Source organism: Larimichthys crocea, chromosome II (assembly GCF_000972845.2).
Source record: "Larimichthys crocea isolate SSNF chromosome II, L_crocea_2.0, whole genome shotgun sequence".
In the NCBI taxonomy this organism is placed as follows: domain Eukaryota; kingdom Metazoa; phylum Chordata; class Actinopteri; family Sciaenidae; genus Larimichthys; species Larimichthys crocea.
In genome coordinates, this window is record NC_040012.1 from 3,555,322 (window position 1) to 3,581,422 (window position 26,101).

The window sequence follows — 26,101 nt, forward strand, 5'->3', positions numbered from 1 at the left end:
TGGAACCAGCCTCCAGCAAATTACAGTTTTTTAGCTCTGCACCTGCACTGACTTCACTGCTCCTTTAGCCGGTGGAGGAAACCTGGTGGAGGAGTCTACGTCCATGTTTCTCCCGTCTGGTTTTTAATCATTCACTGCACTGATGCTAATGTGAGGACTACAAACTACACTAAACTGCGCTGTAATGCTGCACGGAGTGAGTCATCTCACTCATGCAGGATCTGTGTCAGGAGGTGTGTACGTGCAGAGGGCGGTGACCACTGCGGTCCAAATACTCCAGATCTCTTCGCCCGCAGGTACCGACATGTCTGACTCTCCTCCGGGTTTGTCCTCTCCTTGACAGCAGGTGACAGAGACCCCCACCTCCTCCCCTCCTCTCTCAGTGGACAGGCATGGCTGGCGCGGCGGCACCGAAGCGGCAGGACACCCGCAAGTTCTTCGAGAATCTGTCCGGGGCCGGTAAATCCATCGCGGTGCTGACCAGCGGAGGAGATGCGCAAGGTAACGGGCGGTTCCATTATCGGACGACATCTATTTTCCCCCAACAAGAGACTGACTCCATTTGAAAAACAAAAAAAAAATAATATAATAAATATAAATATATATATGTCGTTATTTATATTATAACGTACGTTCATCGTTGTTTTTGCACGTTAACGGCCAAAAATCACGACTCAAACGTCTCATTTCACCCCTTTAATATATATTAACTCGATATTTGTAAATTTCCCACTATTTTATAATATTATATATTATATTATATATTACATAAGTTTCAGGTGGAGTGGCCAATTGTTGGACTGTCCGATAATGGATGTATGGCTCGAAAAAGCTTGTCCGATAAGGATACAGTTAATCAATAGGAGAAAGAGGAAACAAAGCGGGTTATTTCTGTAATATTTATGCTTTTATTGTGGAGGAAAAACAAAGGTTTTATTCTGACATTTAATGTTTCATGCTTTTATTGTGGCGACTGTTCACTGAGTGTGAAACGGGTTATGCAACACACAGTCTGTCACGGTTTGTTTATCACGGCATCATAATTAAAACCCAGGCAAGAGATAACCCGGGTTGCTTTAGTCCGGGTTAGCGATCTCGGTCAGCACTGACATCAACAAGTGGATCATTTAAAGTATTTCTCTTTATCATTTAATCATCTAGTTTCTTAATATTCAGCCTCAGTGCAGCTGACATGATTTAAATCTGTAGTTTTTATATAAACGCATCATATTTAATTTAATTTATTAATAAATAATAATAAAAGTTCCAGGACAGCGTCGACGCGCATCTCAGAGGAGGATGAGTCGTGAGGACCAGTTGTGAAGAAAACTAAAATATAAAAAAACACCACACTTCCGAGTCAGCCTTTCCACAATAAAATACTTCACATAGGTTTATAAAGGTGCGGGCTTTTATTTTGAAAGGCACCCTTTTCCTCGAGTCGTGGCTGTAGCTTCACGCTTCCTGTCACGGGTGGTCGTGGAGCCTACGTGAGGAGACAAACGTCTGAGCTTTTATTTTGTAGGATCTTCATTTATTTCTTAATAATATGGATCATATCTTGTCACATGTCAGCTTTACACTCCTGCAGTGTGCACCTAAAATATCTTGTATCACACACACACACACACACACACACACACACACACACACACACACACACAACACACCTCTGTCAGTATCTTTATCTGTCTTCAGCCTGCAGCTATTGTTGGTGTGTTACATAACATGAAGGGAGTGATCAGGTGTCTCAGCAGCTCATCAGCCCGTCGTGCCGGACTGATATTCAGTTTTGGAGTAACAGTGATGCTCGGTGTCTGTCCAAGAGATTCCAGACGACAGACTCATCATCAGACGAGAATTAAACTAAACAAGCCAAGTTCTTCATATTTCTGTGTGTGCGACAGTTTTTACTACATGTCAGAGTCACGACATTTCTAAATATGAAGTTTCTCACCTATAAATCCGTCTCGATCACAAGATATATAAATCATTTAAATTTAAAGCAGATAAGCCTAGAAGTATGGCCTTATACTCTGACTGTTATACACAAGAATAACGTCTGAATGACCGAGGTCAGTGCGGTGAAGTGAAGCTCGACTGTAGACACAAGAGATCACGTGTGTTTATTACTTTAATTTGAGTCGATTGATTTCCTGTCTGCTCCAAACAATCGCTCCATCGCTCGACCTCGACTCGTTGTCTCTCTGACCTTTCCAAAACTTTTCAAGGCCTTGTTTCATTTCCTTCATTTCCATTTTTTTGCACCGAGCTTAAGCAAAGTTTTCCTACACACACCACACACACACACACCACACACACACACACACACACACACTGAAACTGGAGAGGTTTAGTCACTGCATCCTGCTCATGATTTCATGAGCTCAGTTAGGTCACACACACACACACACACACACACCACACACACCATACACACACACACACACATGTTGCAACTAATTCATGAGTTGGTTTTTTTTTTTTTTTTGCCTAACCGCTGCGACCAATCGAAACTGCCCCTCGTCTCTTGCAACACTTCTCCCATCAGCATCCGTTAGCGTCCAGCGCTGCCTCAAACCACGTCCGGGCTCACAGAGCTGTGTTTCCTCCGGAGTTACCAGCATGCAACCTGCATTCAAATGTCAGCGAGCTGCTCCAGCCTCAGTGATCGCAACGAGGAGTCTGAACAGAGCCTGAAACGTGACACCGTCGTCCTCGGAGTACTCGCGTCCCGTGCCATTCTGCACACGGCGGCCTGTGAATGGGACGGCTTGTTGGAGCCGCGGTGGTGGGAGGATATTTGGCCGTTGTTCGTGTGCCCGCTGTGCTCAGCGTCGGCTGCACTCACGCTGCCACAGAGACAACAAGGAATAAGCATCCTTGTGAAATGAACACTGAAGTGGCCGAGTGAACAACACACAAGACTCAGACTCATATGAGCTGATTATGACAATAACAATAATGTTTGTTCATGCTGTAGTCCACGTCATCGTCTTTCACGCCCGGTTTTCCCTTCAGCCTCGTTACAGATTTCTCAGAGCTGTCCATCTTCACGTCAACACTCCTTCAACCTGTTGCACATCAGATACTTTCATCAGTCGTCACGCTGTTGTTGATTGGTCTGTTCTATTTCACTAAGTGCTCCGACAGACATTTCTGTCTTTGTCACTGTCGACCGTCTTCTCTCTCTCTCTGTCGTCTGTCTGCCCATCCCCCTTCATGCTGTTACGTTTATTAGTTTCTCTCTCTGTCTTATTTTGTTTCTTGTGACTCGCTTAAGTAGACACAATATCCTTTTGTTCCCTAATGGACCATCGTCTGTCCTCTGTCCTTTTTCCAGGCATGAACGGGGCGGTCCGGGCCGTCGTCCGGATGGCATCTACGTGGGACGAAGGTCTACTTCATCCACGAGGTGAGCGACCAGACGTGTGCCTCCGGGGAGAGTCCGCGGTCTCTGTCTAATTAGTACTGACGAGCTTCGTCATTCAGACTGTGGTTATTTTTGAGGAGAGCCAGCAGACGCAGGACTCAGCGTTACCCTTATTATCCGGATTTGATTGATTAATAAAGTCAGTCTGGATTTCAGCCACCAAAGCTCAGCCGCTCAGTCGCCACTGGATTATTAAGACTGACTGGGCGGTCGCCTGCTTTGGGTTGAATACGTTTCGTGCTTCGTCACGTGCAGAAACAGGTGATGGTTGTTAGAATGACGTGAACGCAGATTACATTTTGAACTCGCTCACGTTCCGGGCTGTGATCTGTTTACTGTCCCCAGAGGGAATGAAACTTCTGCTCAGTGCTCCATCTATATTTATAACCTCGTCTCCACAAGGCAAATATTTACATTCATGGACACTGAACGTACACACAGACTCATGATGTGACCATCAGGAACACTGTTACGATCCACATGCTTTTCGTTGCATCACGTCTAACTTAACGTGCTTTTCTAGAACAGTGAGGGTCACATGTCCTTTCCAGTTTAAAGCATGACATTCAAATTAAAGATACTCTGCATGTGTACGACTAAAGGACAACCTGCATCAGAGTTATTATATCTTATAACTACAGAGAAAGGAAAAACCTCGATATCGAATGTCTCGGATATATTTGCACTTTGACTGGACATGGCACTGTGGCAGTGACGGGGCAGATAGAGACCGCTGGTCTCGTTGTGGTGTATTGGTTATCAGGGCCGGCTTCATCTCCATCAGCCTCGAATAACCGCGGGCTGGAAGTAATGGCAGCTGCGCGCGCGTTGCCTTTAGTTTGGTTTAGATTGTATTACTTTAAACACTGAACACAAAAACTCACAGCAGTGTTCACTGATGTTAATTGTAAGCCGCACCTTTGTTGGTTACAGCTTTTCTCTGTGTCATCTCATGAAGGATCACATACACATTCTTTATGTTTCTCCTCTCAGGCTACCAGGGCATGTGGACGGTGGAGACAACATCAAAGAGGCGACATGGGAAGTGTCTCCAGCATGTGCAAGTGTGTGAGCAGACGAGTCCCCCATCTCTGACGAGGGAGCGTCACACGTGTGGTTGGACGTCGTGATGATGACTGTGTGACTTTAGCTTTGAGCCAAATGAGTCTGTGATGGAATTAGACCTCAGAACTGTTTGTCAAAGGCCGACTTTATTATCTAAGTGAATTACAATCACTGATTAACATTGTGTTTCCTTCAGGGTGGCACGGGTCATCGGCAGCGCCGCTGTAAAGGTTTCGTGCCCGCGAGGGCGCCTGAAGGCCCGCGCACAACCTCGTGCGGCGCGGCATCACCAACCTGTGCGTGATCGGTGGAGACGGCAGCTTGACCGGAGCCAAATGTTCAGGGAGGAGTGGAGCGGCCTGTTGGCGCGCTCCTGCAGCAAGGTTGACCGCTCACGAGCCTTCACCATCCCGCTCTGCACCTCGCAGGTGCAAACCAGGACTCATGTCCTCGTCCCTCTCGTGTTTGTCAGGTCTGATCGACGAGGAGGCGGTGCGCCGTTACTCCGTGCTCCACATTGTCGGCATGGTCGCTCCATCGACCACGACTTCTGCGGACCGACATGACCATCGGCACCGACTCGGCTCTGCCAGGATCATCGAGGTGGTGGACGCCATCATGACCCCGCTCAGAGGTGAACAAGACATAAGAGTACTAAGTTAGTCACAGATAAACTTTCCATCTGATGAGGTGAAGGTTCAGTGTCAGCCCCGCTGTGTTTTTTTTCTTGTTCTGACTTTTTTTCTCGTTTTTCAGCCACAGAGGCGTTTGTGCTGGAGGTCAGGGCAGGCACTGCGGGTAGCGCTCCCCCTTTATATTTTCAGCTCTGAATAAGTCATGGCTAGTATGGAATATTTATAAGTGAGGTGTTGCGGCAATGGTCTGATCAACGAATGAATACAACATTGTTAATGAGTTGAACTGATTTAAACATGGATTGAAACATGTGTTAATGTGTCAGATACCGCCATGGTCGTGCCCTGGCGTGTGGAGCCGACTGGGTTTTTATCCCAGAGTGCCTCCTGAAGACGGCTGGGCGGAGACAACCCCCGCATGTGTCGAAACTGTATGAGCAGTGCTGCTCACTGAGTCTGAAGGCAACAAACGGGCTCTTGGCGCAATGGATAGCGCGTTGGACTTCTCGTCAAGCATGAGATGCAATTCAAACGTTGTGGGTTCGAGTCCCACCAGAGTCGGAGTTTTTACAGGTTGAGGAGTCATGTTCAAACATACGTTCAGTGTCCCTTTGATTGATGGCCAGCACTTCATGGCATCATAATTAAATCAGATGTGTTAACCAACATAAAATAATAAATAACTAACAATTATGTATGTGTGTGTGTGTTGGTGTTACCTTCAGACAGTTTTCTGACACATTGCTGTCCCTCCCAGCGTCTTCAGGGATGCAATCTCTGGGCTAAAAACCCAGCGGCTCCCCCACGCCAGGGCACTGGACCATGGCCAGGTATCTGAGCACCACAGCCGATTCCCTACCACGTCGATAGATTACAATCCATAAGTTGCTTGTACCCTATATTGTATACTCCTCTCTTACCACACACCTTCATTCACTGATCTCTATGTTGTTTTTCATTTGTCTGATCAGACCCATTGCCCAACACCTCACTTATAAATTATTTTCCATACTTCGCCATGGAACTTTATTCAGAAGTGAAAATATGAAGGGGACGCCTACCCGCAGTGCCTGCCCATGCCTCCAGGCACAAACGTCCTCTGGTGGCTGAAAAACCAGAAAACAAAAGTCAAAGAACAAACAAGAAAAAACCACAGCGGGCTGACACTGAACCTTCAGCCTCAATCATGATTGTGAAAGTTTCTGGACGTAACTTAGCTACTCTTTAGTCTTGTTCACATCTGAGCGGTGGTCAGGCCGAATGGTCGTCCACCACTGCTCGAGATCCTGTGCAGAAACGCCGAGTCTGGTTCGAGAGTTTTTGCCGATGGTCATGTCGGTGCCGCAGAAGTCTTGTGGCGATGGAGCGACCATGCCGACAATGTGGACGCACGGTGAGTAGTTATGTCTCACGCGGCCTCCCTCGTCAGTATTCCTAGGACCTGACAACACACGATGAGGGACGGACATGAGTCCTGGTTTGCACCGTCGAGGGTTCGAGCTGGGCTTGGTGACGGCTCGGTGGCGGTATGATGGCGGTCACGCCTTTGCTGCAGGGAGCTCGTCGCCAGCAGGACCTTGGCGGTCTACGCACTGACCTCTCCTGAACATTGTAGGCTCCGAGGTCAAAGTCTGCCGTCTCACATCCCCGGATTCACGCTAACAGGTTGGTGATAATCTATAAATGCCCGAGCCGCACTACTGAGCGGTGGATGTGCGCGGCCTTCAGCGGACGCGCTCAGCGGGTCCAAGAACGAAACTCATTATACAGCGGACGAGCATGGCCGATGACGTGCCAACCACTATGACGGAAAACAACACTATTTGAACCGTGATTGTTACTTCCTTTCGATATCATCAAGTACTGCGCTGATGAAACAAAAGTTCTGAGCGCGCTCCTCACTTCCATCACACACGAACTCATTTAAGGGCAAAATGCTAAGCACGTCACATTCCAGTCATCATCCCGACGTGATCATCTCCAACCACACGTTGACGCTCCTTCACAAGGCGAAGACATTGAGAGGGGACTCGTCTGCTCCACCAACTAAATAGCCAAACAAAACAGCTGCAGGACACATTTACCACTGTCGACACTTGAGGCTGGCTCCAGAAGTGAGTCAGTCTCCATAAGTCCCCATGTCCAAATGTCCAACTTCACAGCAGAAATAAACATGTTTACAGCCTGGTACAAAAAACAGTTTTGGTTTCTGTAGCTAATTTCCCCGTTCATGACAACTGTACTGAGGGTGAATTTATATACAACTCACCTGTTCACATTATATTAAGGCGTTGTTGTCAAGCATGACCACTTGATTGACGGGTACATGCTGTTACAGGTGGTTTATCAGAACACCCAGGCATCATTTGACCCGCCTCAGGTCCGCTGACTCAGGCTTTGTTTATTCTTTGTACTGTCGTTGCCAACAAGATTTTGTTTGTGGCCCCAAAAAGTTAAACTGGTAACAAACTGCACACACACACACACACACACACACACACACCATACAGACAGACAAATTAATTCACATAACAAATCTGTTTCTTTCTTTGAGGGTTTGCAAATCGCTCCAAACATTTTAAATTGTTCACAGACATTTTGTCCTGAAACAAAGAAACTAGTTATTATAGAAGAGAAAAAGTTTCCCTTTTTATTTGGCTTCAGATTTGTCATCTACGATTATGTTATAATAACAACAATCATGATTTTTTTATTGAGAATCATTCTAAAGTTTCAGGGCATTCCTGTACCTACAGTAACTAACACCAGGCTTTGGAGCAAGTGTGGCCTCTTCACATATAAAATATGTTTTATAACTTGTACTAGCACTCAGTTTGATTCTTTTCACGTTCATACATGTAGAAACGGAGTAAACAAAGACACATTTACAATAATAAAACCATGTTGAACATTAGTTTTAGCACAAAATCTAAATATTCCAAAATATTAGGGTGTTCAAATTTAGATTTCAAAGAATTAGCATTAAAAAAAAAACTACATATTGTGTAAAAATATAAAATTAACAGTGGTAGTGAGACGTCTTCTCTTTTTTAAAATATCTTTCTATGGCTCTCAGGAGCCAGAGAGCCAATCACGGAGGCGTTTGTCTGACTGACAGCTGAATCCACCAATGAGCGTGCAGATCACGTACTGTGGAAACATGTTTCAGCCAATTGCAAACGAGTCAGAAAATATAGAAATACTCTTTGTAGTAACAATTGTTTGAAACATTAAGAAAAGAGTGTTGACACAATGCAACACAGAGAGAGAGAGATTAGATTATTAGATGAATTATGTAACGACAAACTAAAGTCTCAGATATTATTATATTTCCAGGAGGATTCACAGCTCCTCTGTGATATTTAAATGTGTATTTTTAATGTTCTGCAGTGATTTCTGTGTATTTTAACTGTTTTTTAAAGTTTCCTGACCTTTCCTGAAGTTCACGACCTTCAGCAATCTGTGTCTTTATCAGTCCGAGCACAGCCCGGCCCCTCACACGTGTCGCCAGTGAATGGGTTGTTACATTTCATAATAGTAATATATATTCATGACACAATAAAAAAGGTTTATTTGAGAGTCAAAGCTGGAGCATTCACACATTTGTGCCGTGTGATTAGATTAGGCAGGGGCCACGCAGAGGACATGAAGCGCCTGGACCGGTTTCAAGTTTCAAGACGTCCGGCTGCTCCTCACTTCTCCAAACTCAGGCTCGACATTTTGAAATGAGGAACTTCTTGAAAGCTGCATGAATCCGGGCGTGTCGCTTGCAAAAGGCACATCCTGAATTTTTTTTATCAGTCACTAATAAAGAGCCTACACTTCCTATAATGCAACTCAAACTTTCAAACTTCATGTCCCAGTTTGTGTCAGTCAGTCAGATCAGTGGATCGTCCCCTCGAAGTCCAACAAGTTAAGTTGCAACACGACTGGTTTTATGATTCATAGACGCCTAAGAGAAGTTATATATTATATGTTTATAGCATGGCATCATCTTCTCCTTTCGGTTTTTCCCTTCAGGGGTCGCCACAGCAAATCAGCTGCCTCCATCTAACCCTGTCTTCTGCATCCTCTTCTCTCACACCAGCTACCTTCATGTCCTCTTTCACTGCATCCATAAACCTCCTCTTTGGTCTTCCTCTTCAAAACTCAGCATCCTTCTACTAATATATTCACTCTCTCTCCTCTGGACATGTCCGAACCATCTCAGTCTGGCCTCTCTGACTTCATCTCCAAAACCTCTAACATGTCCTCTCCCTCTGATGGACTCATTCCTGATCCTATCCATCCTGGTCCCTCCCAAAGAGAAGCTCAGCATCTTCATCTCTGCTGCCTCCAGCTCTGCCTCCTGTCTCTAGACCTGAACAGCATCGCTGGTCTCACCTTTCCTTTTCATTTTAGCTGAAACTCTTCTCTCACACATCACACCTGACACTTTCCTCCACCCGTTCCAACCTGCCTGCACACGCTGCTTCACCTCTTTCCCACACTCTCCATTGCTCTGACCCTAAATACTTCAAATCCTCCACCTTCTTTATCTCTTCTCCCTGTGACCTCTCTCTTCCACCCTCTCATTCACACACATAACATGCACAAATACAATATAAATCCTGAATATTTGCAACTGAAATAGCTTGTATGATTAATAAATGACGCTACATTAATGTGATGTGAACCTTCAGGAGGGAATAATTGTCTGTGGATGTGAAATGAATAAAGACAGAGGCAGTCCCGCTCAATAAAAATAATTTATTTACAGTGGCATGAATCATAAATTAACGAGCAGCATTGGCAAAAGCAACAATAGAGTGGACAGCTTGCATAGAGTGGTGTGAACGTCTGGACTTTGTTTTTTTGTTGTTTTGCATAATAAACACACTCACCCTGTGAATGAACTGCATGTTCTGGACTGTGTCACCGCTGAGATATATCGAATATGAACATCAGGGCGTGAGAAAACAAACTGATCTGAGAACAGCTACATTCTGCTTCTGCTCTGATGTCAAACGTTTTTACAAAGAAAGGAGAAACATTTTGAAAATGTGCTAAAAGGGGCGAGAAGTAGATTTTCCAAGACATAGAAAAAAAAAAACTCGATTCATATTTTAACACGTCATCTTAAACATCTGGTGACATATTTGCTCAGTACAAGATGTTTCTGTTCCAACTTTACAGTAAATATCCAGATGACTGCATCATTGTTTTCTACAGTGACCTTAAAGAAAGCTTCTGTGTGTGTCAGCGCCACCTGCTGGTAGAATCACAAAAGACCATGAACTGAATGATAAAATAAATTGAAAATTAAAAAATAATGATACACACATAGTGGCTTTAAATCTGAAAAACTGTGACCTCAACAAGCGACGTCGCTGCAGAACAAACTGTGGTTTTACATTCCTTCTGTTTGGTACATAAATATATATATTTATATTTTCTTCATGTACATTCAGTCAGTGTAAGACGTGTTTGTTTTTATTTAGACAAAGAGACAAAGTTTAACATCTCAGAGCTTCTTTTGTTCAATGAAAAATTCATTTTAAAAGCGTAAAAATCTAAAAAGAGGTCGTAAAAGTTGAATTTGATCCAATATTGAACTTTGTGAGCAAAGTCACAGATCGGGGATTAATTTTTAGTTTTAATACAGATCAGATCACTACTTTACATTACTGGCTGTGTTATTACCGTGTGTAAGTGTTTAGTCTAGAGATCGGACACTGAAGCTGCTGCAGTCACCAAAAGTAGATCAGCAAAGGTCAAAGGTTACGTAATGCCCCTTTAAAAAACGTCTTGGGAGAACACAGAAAACTCCTGGCTGTCTAATTGTTACAGTGTGAAGCGATGAAACACTCGCTCAGCAGTACGCGACACGTATGATACGCCCTGTAAAACCGCACAGTTACACACCAGACACACAATCACAGATCTAAGGCATTATTCGTCTTTAGCGTCTTAAGGTACTTACAGGGATTACAGTATTTCTTTGCCATTGATAAAATATCCATCTATGAATTAAGAAAGTTCTTCACGTATGTGTATTGTATCAGTCAAAATCAAGAGAAACTAAGTGACCTTCATCTAGAACATTAGGAGTTACTGTACACGCCGACGCTCTCGATCGCCTCGGACCTTTGCAGAGTTTGACATTCAGGACGTTCGCATGGCTCACGTCTCTCAGAGGTTTCACAATGTGCTGCTAGTTTTACCGCGAAGCTGAAATAAAAGCGTCTGTTCAGTGTGTGGCTTCGCGGTCAGTTTGCATCTTTCACATTCTTCTTCTTTTTTGGGTCTTTGTTACAGTTACGTGTTAAACTGATTTCTGGACCGTGTGATGAAAAAGAGAAAAAAGGAGATTAAAAGATATCCACGTCGCCCGTTTACAATCAAAGTTTTGTTCACGATTAAAAAGCTTATATGAGACAGCACCTTTCAGACTGATTTGATTCCCGTATTAACGAGAGGGTCCAGTAGAACTTTGGATTGTGACAAGCTTCCGGGTCGCCTGCTCTCCTTTGTGAAATACAAAGATTGAATTTAGCATTAATGTGTTTAGAGAGAGCAAACTTTACATTCTTCTGAGGCTGGTTTGAATTCATATTCGTCACATTGTTCACTCACACAGACACACCTTGTGTCGCCTGTAAACGCCTCCTGCAGGCCGGTAACACCGTAAAGTGTGAGTTTCGGATGAGTCGCAGTAGCCTGGAGCTTTATTAGTCACCGTGTCGATTTAGAGGCAAAGCTGCTTTGGAGGCAGAAATGATTTCACTGGTCAAATCTCAGTGAGCAAAGCAAAAACAAAAAAACTTGTTTCTTGCTCAGATTTGGTCGTTTTTCCTGGTTTATGTTCTTCTAAGAATGCGTCTACATGTGGAAATATGCTACACGCTTTAGAAATAGAACAGCCGAGCAGGAGGCCCGCTTCTGGGACGCTTCTGAACCGGACCATGTGTGGGTTTAAGTACTAAAACAGTACAGCTGAGGCTGATGGGAATGTTTCGTCCTGATGGTGGCGCTGCATGAAACGTCTCAAACTCAGATCTTCGTGGAAATACATCCACCTTGCCACCGCGAAAAGAAAGAAGCCACGAACACTGAGGTTTCATTCAACCCGTGAAATATTTCTGCTCTCCGAGAAATGTTTCTTGGACTAAAACTCCAAACTGCTGTTTTCTCACTTGCGGTGGGTCAAAAGGTTTTTATAAATCTACGTATGTACACTATCTATACACATTCACCTTCATTCAAAAAGTCATTAAATAGGGATACAGCTCCCGTGTAACTACAGCAGTTGAAATATATTAATTTTTAAAATCGACATCAAAATGTACCATTCAGAGAGATTTCCTTAAAGAAAGATATCCTTGATTTTTTTTTCTTCTGTCATACAAAGAATCTCTAAAACTTCTTGAAAACTATAAATACCTGTAAAATATTTTTCATAAACTTTCTCGTTTGACGTTTTTTTTTTCTTTTTCTCTCAGGCTCTCAAATTGAACCCAAAAGATTAAAATCCAGAGGTTTTCGTTTTTATGCTCGTCAACCGTTTCACTTCTCCAGTGTCAAACCGTGACAACATATTTTACACACACTCACACACACACACGCACACACACACACGCACACACACACGACATTTCATATACACACTGCTTCAGAGACTCGAGAGAGGATTTACAGTTACTTTAACTTTCATACACTGCGCGTGGGTCCATGTGGAGCAACCTGCGACTAGGAAAAGTTGCAAATGAAACACTTGCACGCGTCTATAAAAAGGTGCTACATGGAGCATTTTGTGTCTCAAAATGTAGAAACATTTTGAATATATAGCTTCAGTTCTTGGACATGATTACTACTGTTTGAATATATAGCTTCAGTTCTTGGACATGATTACTACTGCCGCTCTTGATTCTGGTGTTCTGGAGCAAAAAGACGTACCAATAACGTCTCCTGATAAAAGCCAGCGTGCACTGAATGCAGCTCAACTGGTTATAATATAGAAATATTCTATTAATAAAGATATAAAGTTTGTGTATGTATGGTTCTATCCAAGATACCATACACTAGATATATCAAGCCGAACTTTAGGGAAAATTAATATTAAAATGAGTTAATTCAAATTGTTAAACACTCGACACCAAACAGGAGACGAGCCTGAATATTTGACTGCACACACACCTTCAAACATGCATATGTTTGAAGGTGTGTGTCCATTATTCTCCAATTTATTTACCTAAAGACGGCGCGCTGTTTTTGGCTCTACTCCCGTCTTAATTTGCTTGAACACCAGATGTATAGTATAGGATCTAAAATAAAAGATCAGCAGTGCCACAAAAACCCCTTTTTGTGATCCTTGTCTCCTCTTCTTGTGAATTTGCCGTCAGGATGCTTCAGATTTCAGCCTTTTTCTCTGCACAGAATGTTGAACCAGTGTGCAGCAGGTCACACCGATACGAATGCAGTTTTGCATGTGTTGGTTGTCCTCTCTCTCTTGAGCGCCTCTGGGTTTGGCTGGTGTGTGTGACAGAGTGAGCAGTGTTTCCGTCGTGTTCTCTCCTTCGAGCTGAGCAGGCGTCAGTGTTTTGTTTTTGTTTTTTTTACGTGGGTTGTCCTGTGTTACCTTTTCTCAGCCACAGCCGGGGTCAGCAGAAATTCTACAAAAGACAGAAAATCAGAATCTCATTAGTCATTAAATTTGCTTTCTTTGACGTCCACTCATTTATAATGCGCGCCTTCTAACATGTCTAATCGAAACAATCTGATTAAGGGACTTTCTAAACTCTTGTGTGGTTTCCTAACAAGGTTCAGACTATAAAAACAAACTTCCTCTCGAAGGGTAACGGACAGTTTATTAAATATAAAGGTGTTTTTGTATAATTATGGGAAGTAATATAAAGAATACCACCATTTTAGTTAGTATCTACTATCCAAGGCCGGACAGCAATAGAAAAGTTTTATATTCAACCTCAGCTGCTAAAAAACTAAAGTAAACTTCGCTTGAAAAGCATGAAATTTCATTAGAAGAGCATCTGGTCTATGAATGATTTGATACAGTATCATCTGCGTAGAAGTAGATAGCATGTCGCGGATGAGTTGAACAAGTTGCAGCAAGTACAGTGAGAATTAATGAGGACCTAAAATTGAGCCCTGAGGTACACCAGATTTACAAATCGAGGAGGTGGAAGGAATAGGCCATGTTTGAGAGACGTGATGAGAACCATCTCAAGGTGATACAGCCTGATAGCTTAGTATAATGTTAATATTATATATATCATATACAGGGTTTAAGGATTAAGAGACGTTCTAAATGCAGCCTTCAGCTTTTCCATCTATTAAACGGTTTATGTGAATTTAACGTTATAATATAAAAAGGTTTTTTTCTTTCACTTACAGAATTGGCTTCACCCTCTTGTGTCAACATGTCAATCCCAGCCAGCTGGCCCAGGATCAGGCTGCTGTCACTCACCTGTATCAGGGCGATGACGAGGATACAGCAATAAATATAAATCAAATATTAAAAATGAACATTAATGATGGTGGACAATAATTTATGTTTTATCTGCACCTGCTCAGTATTCATGGCGGCCATGGAGCTCATCTGTCCTGGCATCTGGTTCATGTTGCCCAGGTTCATGTTGTTGTTGCTGTTGTACATTCCTCCGTTGGCTTGTGTGGAGTATTGTGACTGGGACTGTTGGGGGTACACACTGGAAGGAGGCAGAGTGAGTCAAAGGGCGTGTAAAATAATATTCACGAAATCACGTTCGCATCCTCGTGTTCGCGTTACCTGTTGCTGGTGGAGATGTTGGCGGATTGGGGCCATCCGTTGAGGTCAGTGCTCGCCTGGTAGCCCGGTGCACCGCCCTGGTTTGGACCCTGGGGATGGGTTTGGCCCTGGTTCTGCTGCAGCATGGGGCTTTGACCCTGCTGCGCCATCCTGGGGGACAGCAGCGGGCTCTGCGGGGTCGCAGCCCCACATGAAAAACCTGACACCGGGTCCTGGTGTTGCTGCTGCTGGCTCATTCCTGCAGATCGGAGCGGATACAAAAAAAGGTAATGAGCTGCTTTGATGATAAAGAAAGTGGGAACCAGGTGTAGTGTTTACTTCTACTCTTAGATCTGTAAAATTAGACATTGCTTGGAGGTCTTACAAAATATTATTCACAGAGATTGGGATGGGAATGATTCATCGTGTCAGAGCTCATGTTTGAAAAATTCTTGGTTAAAGTGACCCTACAACCTGAAGATAACAGGTTCAATGTCCAGCATGTCAGGGATGCATGTTAACCTGCCCTTGGTAAGGAAATGAACTCACTGACATGCAAACTGTTGGACACATTCCTCAGAATCCTGAAACTACTTTGAGGGTCAAATGAGATTAACAAATTTAAAACACTGACAGAAGACACATGAAGATTTTAGTGCCACCACCACCAGAGCTGTTTCTAAGTTAGGATCATAGACAGAGTTCATCTGAGCGTGAAAGCAGAAGATCTTTGCACACAAACAAATCTAGGGTTAAGTGATTAACAACAAATAACCGATCACCGCCACCGCGACAGATGAAGCGACTACAGCGGCCCGCGAAGCACACTGAAGCAGACTACTGTGACGCCGCTGCCGGGCTCTAATCAAATACCTGAGCTGCCGTACTGGAAGGCACTGTGCTGTGATGGTGGACTCATTACCCCGCTGTACTGCCCGCCCACATTTCCCATCATGCCCTGGCTAGCCAGATGATGGCTGGGGGAGAGGGGGGAGGAGAAGGGGCTGGAGGAGCCGGGATGAGGAGGAGGAGGCGGAGGAGGAGAGGGCAGGCCGGTACCGTAGCTGGAGGCCGGGTAGGGGAACTGTTGCGGGTTGCCCTGCGGGAGCCGCGGGTTGGTGCCGCCTGTGGGCATCGGCGTGGGCGCGGCGCCCCCGCTGGGCATGTTGATGCCCTGGTTCCGCATCATCATGGCACGCTGCTGGTGCACGTGTTGCTGCTGCTGCTGTTGCCGTTGGCGTAGGTGGTTGCTGAGGTACTCACGCTGACGCTGGGCCAGCATCTGGGCGTTGAGGGTTCCCTGCAGAAAGAAACATAATGTACACGGGCTGCAAAGACGAGCAGATCATTCTAACACTGAACATGTAAATGAGCCCATGCTACAGTCTGAATATGAGCTTATGCTTTTCCACACAGGAATAAAGTTGAATCCAAAAGAGTCTCAGCTTTCCAGTCACACCCAATTTATGCGATTCCAAAACTGTTCAGGGACTCAGAAATATTCAAAATAACACATTCATACTGCATGGGGGTTTTTGCCCAGAGCTGCTCACAGAGGTGTCACTGAAACTGTGATGGAAAAAGTCTGAATGTTATTAACAAACGAGGTGAAGTAAGAGAGAGCGAGACAAATGCATACATACATATTCATACGTGCATATGAACTGACCTGGTTTGGTACATTAGACCTTAGAGGTAGATTCATATTGGACACTGCACTCATCTGGTTCACCATCGGCTGGCGGTTCTATGTGGAGGGATAGACAGAGAGAGTTTCATTAATCTCAGACATAAAAAAAAAAAGCTACAAAAGATCAGCTTGAAATGTCGTGTCAGCTTATGAATGATAAAATACCGACAGGTTTCTCCAACGAGCAGCACAAGCCACACTTTTTAAACCGTTATATCAACCTGTATGGTTTAAATTATCCATTGCTCTCATAAATTAGGGTTGCGTAACAGCTCTTCAACAACCTCAGAATGAACTGAACGCTCATATGTCAGTGCTTACACTCCCGAAGGACTAAGACTGTCAGAGTTTGAGTCTCGTTCGACTCCTTACACGTTACAACTGTTTGCAATAACATCGGATAAACCCATGAAAGATATTTATGTGTTACAGTATATTTGACATGTTCACCTGAATGACTCATTTACATGTTTGCAAAGGGCAGATGGTTTATTTGGAGTTTCCGTTTCCTCACTGGCACCGAGAGAAATGTAAAGATGGAAGTGCAGAAGTCGTGCCTCACATCTGAACGTGCCGTTAAATCATCAGTGCTATTTTAGTGAACATGCACAAGCTGTTTCCCCTCGACTCTCCACCAGGCGGCAGTCTAGACTCAAGTAGGTTGTAGCCAAACATGTAAAGACGCATGTGGTGAATTCAATTTTTAAATTTAGGGATTAAAAGCCTGAAAATGAATGTGATGATATAAAAACACAATAAAACAAGAAAGCCTGACGTATTAACTTCAACACACAAATACAGCATTAAGACATAAAGAGATCATCTTCATGGCTGAGTGTACGAATCTGTGCGTGCGTGTACATATGTCGTGTGTTCATCAAGCGTCTCAGCAGCAGGAATTTGCTGATTAAAGCAGAGAGCTGAATCACATCGGTTCCTTTTCTGGCTGCTGCTGCTGTTTAAACTCGGTGAACCTCCGCTGGCATCACGACCTGCTCTGTTGTCTCACATAACAAGAAAAAAAGAGAGCGAAAGGAGGCTGCGTGCCTTTCTCATGGTAATGAGGTTTGGCACTTAGGTGAGGATTCAAGGTGTGTCAACAACGACTGCACTCTCTAAGATTGTTTGTGTTTACAGGCAGCAAGAGGCGAATGTGTATTTGTGACTGTACGCAGGTATTAATAAGGGAACAGCCTCGTCATGAACATCTGATTCAATCACGGCGATTCCCTCGTGGTGCACGTCGGTGAGTTTGACTCAGGATGACTGCTTTTACAATTTTGCAGCAGCTCTGTGCTGAAATGTTTGTGGCACGGATATTTATTGAACAGATCTGAGAAAAGAAAAGCATCCTGTGTAACACCACGCCTCACATGTTGTCATCAAGCAGGAGAAACTTAATCCAGGCACAGCTGAACCGCTGAGTGTTTTCTTATACAGCGGGTAAGCGCTCCGTCGATACGAATCTGAGGTTATTCAAACTTTTATTCAAAGTGCAAAACTGTCCCACGCATGAATACAACAGTAAAAAAAACACCAAAATAAACAAACACTTAGAAATGTTGCTGTTAAACAAACAGACACCAAGTTTTAAAGTAAATCTTTGACCAAAAATTAGTTCCCTGTAATGAAATCGCCGCAATCAATGACGTCGCTCGCTCAGCTGAGGTGAAGTCGGAGATTTAAATGCTGAGTTAGCGCGTAGTTTAACCACCGACCAGCTGCAAACAGCCTCGACAGTTCTGACCTTTGAGGGGCGGAGAGAGTCGGAGTCAAAACTGTGGCAAGCCGACACATTGAGAACTGGATGAGAAGCATAGAAACCACTGCACGATATAAAAGGTGTGACCTACCAGCTGGGCCTGGAGTCGGTGCTGCAGCTGCAGCCTCAGGTTGTTGGGTTGAGGCACTCCTGGATTAGGCAACCCTGGCCTCATCCCGACCGGCCTGGGTCCCGGGTTTCCAGGCATCCTCATCATCGGGGGGTAACCGGCGGGCGGCATCCTCTGTGGCCCCATGTGGCCGCTCATGGCGGGGCCGTGGAACCCTCCATCAGGAGGCATGCCGCCATAGCCCGGCTGTCCACCGTAGTGTTGACTGTACATGAGGGGCTTCATGTTGGCCGTCGGGTCTGAGGAGCCGAGGTACTGGTCCTGGTCTGACAGAGGACCCTGCAGGGTGGGAGTAAGTGTCTGCATAAGAAATGTGTGTGTCCACAACTGCAAAAGCAACCGACTGATAGAACCGGTTTGAGGGCGCTCACCTGTCCAGCCAACGTGGGGATTCCCAGCATCTTGTCGATCTCCTCCAGACCCTCGTAGTCCTTCAGCACCGAGCACAGCTGCCTCAGCAGGGCTCCTTCATCTGGCTGGCCCTCAGGCCCTGTGCCGCAGCACCCCATCCCGTCCCCCTGGGGCCCGCCATACGATGGCCTGGAAAGTAACTTGATGTTATTGTCACATCAGAGTCAAGAATCCAGGCGAAGCCCACACCTGAACCTCAGAACTGTACTGGATGGATTAACCGCCGTACCTGCTTTGGTTTTCATAGTGATCCATGGTCATCATCCGGTCTGGCCATGGGGCAGTCTGATTGGGCGGAGCATGTTGCTGAGGGTAGGCCGGGTTTGCCATCTCCATCTCTGCAGGGAACAAACGAAAGCACATAAAATGTCTGAACGGTTCAGGTCTGGATGAGAGTTGAAGTCAGCTCACGAGTTTCTTCTTCTTCTCACCGTTGCCCATCATCTGCATGTTGACCATGGCGGCTCTCGATCTGGAGGACAGAGCAGTGTTCATGTTGGGGACCATGCGACCCGGTCCAACACCCTGGCCTCCCATAATCGACCCTGCCGTGGCACCCATGTGGCCCTGAGGACCCCAGCCCTGCTGCATGGGGCCCCGCATTGGGCCGTTATTCAGCATGCCTGATTTGGAAGAACAGAAATCATCAGATCTTCATTCAAGAATTAAATGTCATGTTTCAGTCGTAAAGTTCTGAACAGCCAAATTATTTTATGATCTGATATCAGAGCGCGTATGTGTGTGTGAGTGTGTGTGTGTTTAAGAACTCTAACTGTATTTTTAGGCGGGCGCGGCAGCATACTGTTTCTTTTTCTGTCTGACCTGGATTGGCCATCACAGCCTGGTTGGCCATGCCAGCGTGAGTTCCCATCATGCCTTGCTGCTGCATCATGGAGTAAGGGCCGTTGTTCCTGTGCTGAGGAGGAAACGGCCTGCCAGCGTTGGGGTTGGGGCCCATACTGTTCTCCAGAGACGTGCTCCGGGCTGGAGGAACACCTCGACCTGGTTGGCCCGGCCTGGCACTGTTAAAGCCTGCGAGAAAAGTTTCTTGTTTAAGTACTGTACATACACTCACACGTATTCTCTCACAGCCTCTCTCACTGACGTACCTGCAGCGCCGATGGGAGGGAAGGCTCTGTGCTGGTTGGGAGGGCTGCTGCTGCTGCTGCTGTTGCTGTCTGTCATCTGCAGGATGTTGCCGATGATGGTCTGTTTGTCCACAGAGGAACCGGGCGGCACAGAAGAAGGTGCGGACGTGGAGGAGGAGGAGGCCGGTCTTCTGACTGGCGGCTGGCCCCCGAACAGCTGCTGCTGCTGCTGCTGGCCGCCACTCTGCAGGTCCTCCAGGAGGTCCTCCAACTCGCTGGTCTGAGATCGAAAAAACAGAAATGAAACATGACAAAGATGTGAAGATTTTCTGAAACATGAAGCACTTGATTTCCACCGAGCTCTCACGTGTACTTAGATATCAATTCCAAGAGAGTTTCAGTGACTTTTAAAAAGGACTTGCGTGCTGAAATCCAAGGATTAAAAATGTCCATATTAAAGAAAAAGACACGACACGACAGCTTCTATCCAAAACATGTTCTTGCTTTTGTGAAGGAAGGATTACACGCAGGCTCTCTCACATGCAGGACAACGAACCAGGGAAGCTTTCAGCTCGTTTTCAGGTGCTTTAAACATTTTTCTACAAAAGAAAATATGAAATGTTCCAGCTGTTAACATCATATAAATTAAGATTCAGATGTTTGTTTTGTTCAATGAAGTTAACGTGCAGAAAAAAAATAAATATATACTGAAAACATGAAATCTGATCTTCACTTTTGATGACAGCTTTGAAAGAAACTGAAAACCTCTCAGTGTTACAGTGTAATTTAACTCGCCACAAACACACACACACGCGCACACACGCGCACACACACACACACACACACACACACACACACACACACACACACACACCACTGACACGAATGGTTTCCTCTGGCCGTTTGGCTGATGAATAGAGGAGGAGCTAAAAATAAACCGTCGGCACTAATGAGGTCATGTGTGATGTACAGTAAGACACACAGCCGCAGCTCTGTTTAGCTAGTGTACACACACACACACACACACACACACACACACACACGCATCAAGGGCATAATTTCGAATGGGGATGTGAGGGACATGCAAAATTCAGTTTTTGTTGGACAGATGAAGGTGCTTCAGAATGTTCTTCATCTGTTCGAGCTTTAGTCGCACACACGCGGTTTTACGGACACACTACTCATCAGCAGCATCAACACATTTTAACTACACACTAAGAAATGATGCATACACTGTCACGTTTGCTCTCTCTCACACACACACACACACGTGATGCACGCTAGCACAAATACACTGTAATCTAATTGTATGTACACAGTCTAACACAAACACACGCTCCGTAACCCGGATATACAGCCACTGTTCTCCTGTACTCTCTAACAACAAGTGCTGAAATTCAATCAAACCTAATTTGTCATTTGAATCTCCTTTAATGTAAAAATTTCATTTCATTTGAACACAGGAAAGCGAACGCTGGCGACACGCTGACGTTCTTTTCCTCAGCCGCTTTGAAATATCGTCTCGACAGCTTCAACCTCGACCCGACAAAGAACATTTTTGGCACTTCGACTTGATTCACAAACTACAAACCAATCCATCCAGGATGGGAGAACCTCCCCTCCCTCCGGCAGCAGCCTCCGCTGTCCAGCTGCTGGTAGGAACGCCGCCTTTGTCTCGGAGGATGTCAGGCTTTTTGAAAAAACTCAGCCTTTAACTCCCTTCCTGGAACTAACTAACTTCAACTAGGTCAATGCACCTGCGCTTTAAATAAGCATGATGACGATGACGGAAAGAGAGCGGCACGGTGAAATCGTGGTGTTACTGAAATGAGTTTGCTTTGGTTCGAATGAGCGTCATCGAAGTCTTGATTTGAAATGTGTCTCACCCCTCAACCCTCTGATTTCATGGACTACAACTCACCTGGTCCGCAATGTTGAAACCCGCTTCCTGTTTCTCCGTCTTGATGCTGGACAGTTTCGGTCCATCGCCAGGCTCCATCTTGATGGCTTTATCCAGGATGGTGTTATCATCTCTGTCCAACAGATAGCGCAGCAACGCATTGTCCTTCTTCTTGGGGCTTCCAGGCTCCTGTTTTGGGCAGAGTTCACCCAGGGCGGCGATGCTGTCCCCCGAAGCCGACTCTGGACCGATGGGGTCTTTTCCGGTGGCCTCGGCCGTCAGCTTGGCCAACTCCACGGGCGAGGCGCTGTTCTGCAGCAACCTGTGGAGAATTTTGTGTTTCTCCTTTAATGAGGTGGAGTGGTTGTTGTGCCCAGCGCCGACCACACCCCCGAGCCCAGCCAGCTGGTCCTTACAGTCCTGGTCGTCGCCCATGGACCGCAGCGGTGAGCAGGGGTCGGAGGGTTCTAGTTTGGTGGTGAGGAGCTGGAGCAGCTTAGTGTGCCCTTTTGTGTTCAGGAGGCGATTCGAGGCGTCGCCGAGCTCCCCTAAGCTTCCGTCACCTCCGAAGCCGTCGGGGTCACCGTCTCTCCCCTCTTCCTGCTCATCGTCCCGGTTTTGTGAGGACAACAAGCCTTGCTGATCCCCAAAAGCTTCAAATAAGTCAGGCTCTATGCTGGGATTATTCTTAGCCAGTTGGCTACCAGCGCTGCCGCCATGAAGAGGGCTCTGAAGGCCAGCTGACTTTCTGTCAGGTGACTCTGGATGCTGTCCCTCAGTGAGCGTCTGGGAAACCCTGTGGCCCTGAGTGAGGGCCTGCAGTGCACTAAGGGAGTTGAACCCTTGGCCATTTCCCGTGCTGCTGCATATGGACGCCGGCGAGTGGAGGCCAGCTACAGGGGAGAAAGAACCAGGGGGATGTTGGGAAAGGTGAGGGCTGCTACAGCTGCTGCTGCTAGCCGCCATGTTGGGACTCTGGCGATGACAAGGAGACAGCACGGCACCCTGGGCCCCCGACGTGACGCTGGGGCTTCCCTGAGCTGAAGGGCTGCCCAGCTTGAGTGCGTGGCTGTTTCCCTGAGGCGTGGCTGCCCGACCCGGTACGGCCCCAAAACCACGTCCAGAGGTCATGGTGGTGTGGAGCATGTTGCTGGTGACACCGGCGTCGGGAGAAGGAGAGGGAGCGCTCGCACTGGTTGGTGTCATTGGCTTGGCCATGCTCTGGTCTGTGGTCATGCCACCCATGTTCTCCCTGGAAGCAAAAGAGAACAGACACAAGGAGATTTAAAAACCTTCAAAACACCAGTTATTAGAAGCATGACCCAGTATTACAACAAACAGTGATATTCTAACTGGTATTAACTTCTACAACCCAGTGGGGACACGGCAACGTCTTCAGTCGACATCACCGTCCTTCAGAGGTTTGTTAAAGGGGTCTCCTGACTGCTCACCTCAAGATATTTGAATAAAAATGGGTTCTTTGGGTTCCCATGAGTTCCCTGGAGTCCCTGAACACTTTTGGAGTTGCATAAATTGCTGCAACTCTTGTGGATTCAATGAGCCCAACTCATGTGTGACGACGTTCGCCATTTGATTATAGTGAGACCATTTTCTAGGAACTTAAACCTCACTGTTTAAAATGACCTGCTGTGACCTCTACGATAATCACAGCCTCATGAAACCGTGCAACCACAAACTAGAGACAGAGGGCGTTCAGAGGATGGATCATTTTCCTACGTATATATTGACAGAAATCAAAGTTTTTTAACCATTCTCTATCAAGGTCAAATTCGGCGCCAAATCTGTACAATAAATGGTGTCAACCCAAAAACTGCTAACAACTTATGAGACATAACTGAGCATAGAAGTGGTAGATGGACGTATATGAGGGCTCATATACGTCCATCATAACGTTCTCAGCCCTTACACACTCTAAACTTTCTAAATCTGAATAGGCATCTATCTAAAATACAACATTTACGACAGATTATTGAGTAGAAAAAATTGAAACAGGATTCAGTAAGAAGTACGGCATGGGGAGGTTAAATAACTCGGTATACACCACTGAGAAAACAAAGTTGTAAAGAGGCATGCAGCAGTAAGAGAGATACTTTAAACACGAGTCCTCTTCAGCCCCGCAGCAAACACACACAAAGCTCCGATTGTGATAATTTTCAATCTGAAACTTGTGGAAGTGAAAAAGGCCAAGTTCTCCCCATTGATCTGCGAGTGCTCCGGGTAACAATCCTGGCATTGTTTTCTGACCGCCGGCCAATCGCTGACTCTGAATGGTCATACCAAAGGCTGGATGCCGGTTGAGTCGCAGTCGCTCCCGGTGGTGGGAGGGGAAGGGAAGGAGGGATGGAGATACTGTAGACTGGACTGACTGGCAGCGCTTGTGTCAGTTTTGGTCTATACATGTGGCAGCGGTTCTGAATAACAGGCTCTTTGTTTCTTAATCTACACTGCTGTATCCCCTCTTTGTCCAAATCAAGCAAACACTGAGAGAGAACATGTGACTGACACGCAGACTGACAGGGGAAAGAAGAGGAGGGAGAGACGCTGCAGATAATAAACTATTTTATTATGTAATCAAAGTCTTTATGTCTTGAAATTATCATTTTCTCTGAGGGAGTTTTATGAAAGGTTAGTTTGGAGAAACTTGGGTCTTGGGTCTCAAGACTCTATCAAGAGATTCAGCTTAAGGTTGAACGTTGAACAGGAAACTAAGGAGCAGATCTTATTCAACAAACTCAGAAAATAAATTCCTTAAAAGATCCATCTAGAGAAAGACGGAGGTATGGAAAGAGTCTGTGGTACCTCTGCAGGATGTGCAGCGACATGTAGAGCTGTGGTTCGTTGGTTGCCGTCGATCGGACCAGCTTGCTCTTGGTGTGAGCCGAGACGATGTTGCCGTCTGCCAGCGAGAATCTGTACAGAGGGCTGAGCGCGTGGCCGTTCCTCAACACTGCGAAGAGACAGGCATAGAGAATTACACTTACTATTATGTACAGAGCCTAAGAACTGCAAGGTTTGGTTGTCCCGTAACCGGCTGCAGGGTGAGCTTCGGCTTGTCTTACTCACCGTCTTGCTGGTGTTTCTTGGCGAAGGACATCTCCCCGTCGTTCTGCAGGTGAAACCTCTGAATGCACCGCCGGACCAGGTCCTCCCAGCCCGGCTTCATGGACGCACGGAGCAGACTGGTGTCCAGGGACGTGATCTTACCTTTAAAAGGTAGAGCAGATTAACAGATTACCCGCATGTTTTCGATGTAATGGAGGAGTGGGGTTATTCTCCAGTCCTACCTTGGAGGTCCTGCCGTGTGGTGAAGCTCTCATACGTGGGCATCACGGGTCTCTCTTTGACGGGGACTCTTCTTGCCACACAGATGAGACACGACTGGAAGTCTGCATGTTCGGAAAAGCACGGGTCAAAATAATTCTTCACTAACAACGGGATATATGGTGTGTATCAGGATAAAGGAGGCAGCTCGGCTGTTAGAACAACAAAGAGGTTCTAATAGTGACCGTTGTTTTTCCCTGCAAGACTTCCACTCTGCGTGTGAGCTCGCTCTTCCTCTCTTGGGTGGTCTCGTTCCTGCTCCCCACCTGATAAAGCTTCACAGCTTCCATCTTTAAAAACACAACAGGTCTGCCTTATTAATCACGCCGTCTCTCCCTCTGTAATAATAATAATAATAATGTGTGCTTCAAAGAGCTTGCTTCATCGTCTTTTAATTAAATCACAAAAGATCCAAAACAAACCGAGGTATTCAACGTCATACTACTAAAATTTCAACCTCAGCCTGGAATATTCCACTGGACCTCACTTTGTTTAATCATAATCAGTTAATGAACTGATGAATTTAAATTAAAATTTTAATTAGCAGGTGAATAAGTGGTGATTAATTGACCGGTTCTGTGCCCGCAGGAGTCTGACCAAACAGGACTTCAGTTTCTGCTCTGTCGGTTCAATTATTGAATCATTAAATTACTCAATTAAAATCATTAAAATTCTATTTTAAGTTAATATTTCTGTTGTTGTTTACTTTCAGCTGTATAGTTTGTATGTGTGTGTGTACTATAACTGTGATTGGTCGACATGTTTTCTCCTACAAGGTTCTTGGTGACAGTGGATTTAATTTATTAATCCCACTTGGGGAAATTAATTTCATTCATCCATCCATTTTCCATAATGGAGGAGAGAGGCAGGTCAGCCAGACAG

At 45.5% G+C, this 26,101-nt stretch overlaps 1 protein-coding gene across 4 annotated transcripts in view; it reads right to left on the reverse strand.

The window, feature by feature from the left end:
• Positions 1-13,729: 13,729 nt before the first annotated feature.
• The window catches only part of LOC104932643 (nuclear receptor coactivator 2), a 45,436-nt gene continuing 33,064 nt past the window's right edge, over positions 13,730-26,101 (reverse strand). For 3 of the 4 annotated variants that reach the window (XM_027288433.1, XM_019267426.2, XM_019267427.2), the window contains 16 exons: positions 25,183-25,284; positions 24,962-25,102; positions 24,698-24,845; positions 21,899-23,129; positions 19,999-20,257; positions 19,712-19,921; positions 19,321-19,512; positions 19,119-19,227; positions 18,850-19,018; positions 18,440-18,757; positions 16,566-16,643; positions 15,770-16,196; positions 14,918-15,155; positions 14,696-14,837; positions 14,522-14,596; positions 13,730-13,784 (listed from right to left, as the gene is read on the reverse strand). In XM_027288433.1, coding sequence (XP_027144234.1) covers positions 13,773-13,784; positions 14,522-14,596; positions 14,696-14,837; positions 14,918-15,155; positions 15,770-16,196; positions 16,566-16,643; positions 18,440-18,757; positions 18,850-19,018; positions 19,119-19,227; positions 19,321-19,512; positions 19,712-19,921; positions 19,999-20,257; positions 21,899-23,129; positions 24,698-24,845; positions 24,962-25,102; positions 25,183-25,284 — 3,851 coding nt within the window. In that variant the 3' untranslated portion in view covers positions 13,730-13,772. The remainder of the gene's footprint in view (positions 13,785-14,521; positions 14,597-14,695; positions 14,838-14,917; positions 15,156-15,769; positions 16,197-16,565; positions 16,644-18,439; positions 18,758-18,849; positions 19,019-19,118; positions 19,228-19,320; positions 19,513-19,711; positions 19,922-19,998; positions 20,258-21,898; positions 23,130-24,697; positions 24,846-24,961; positions 25,103-25,182; positions 25,285-26,101) is intronic. The other variant, XM_027288438.1, reaches the window with a different exon arrangement.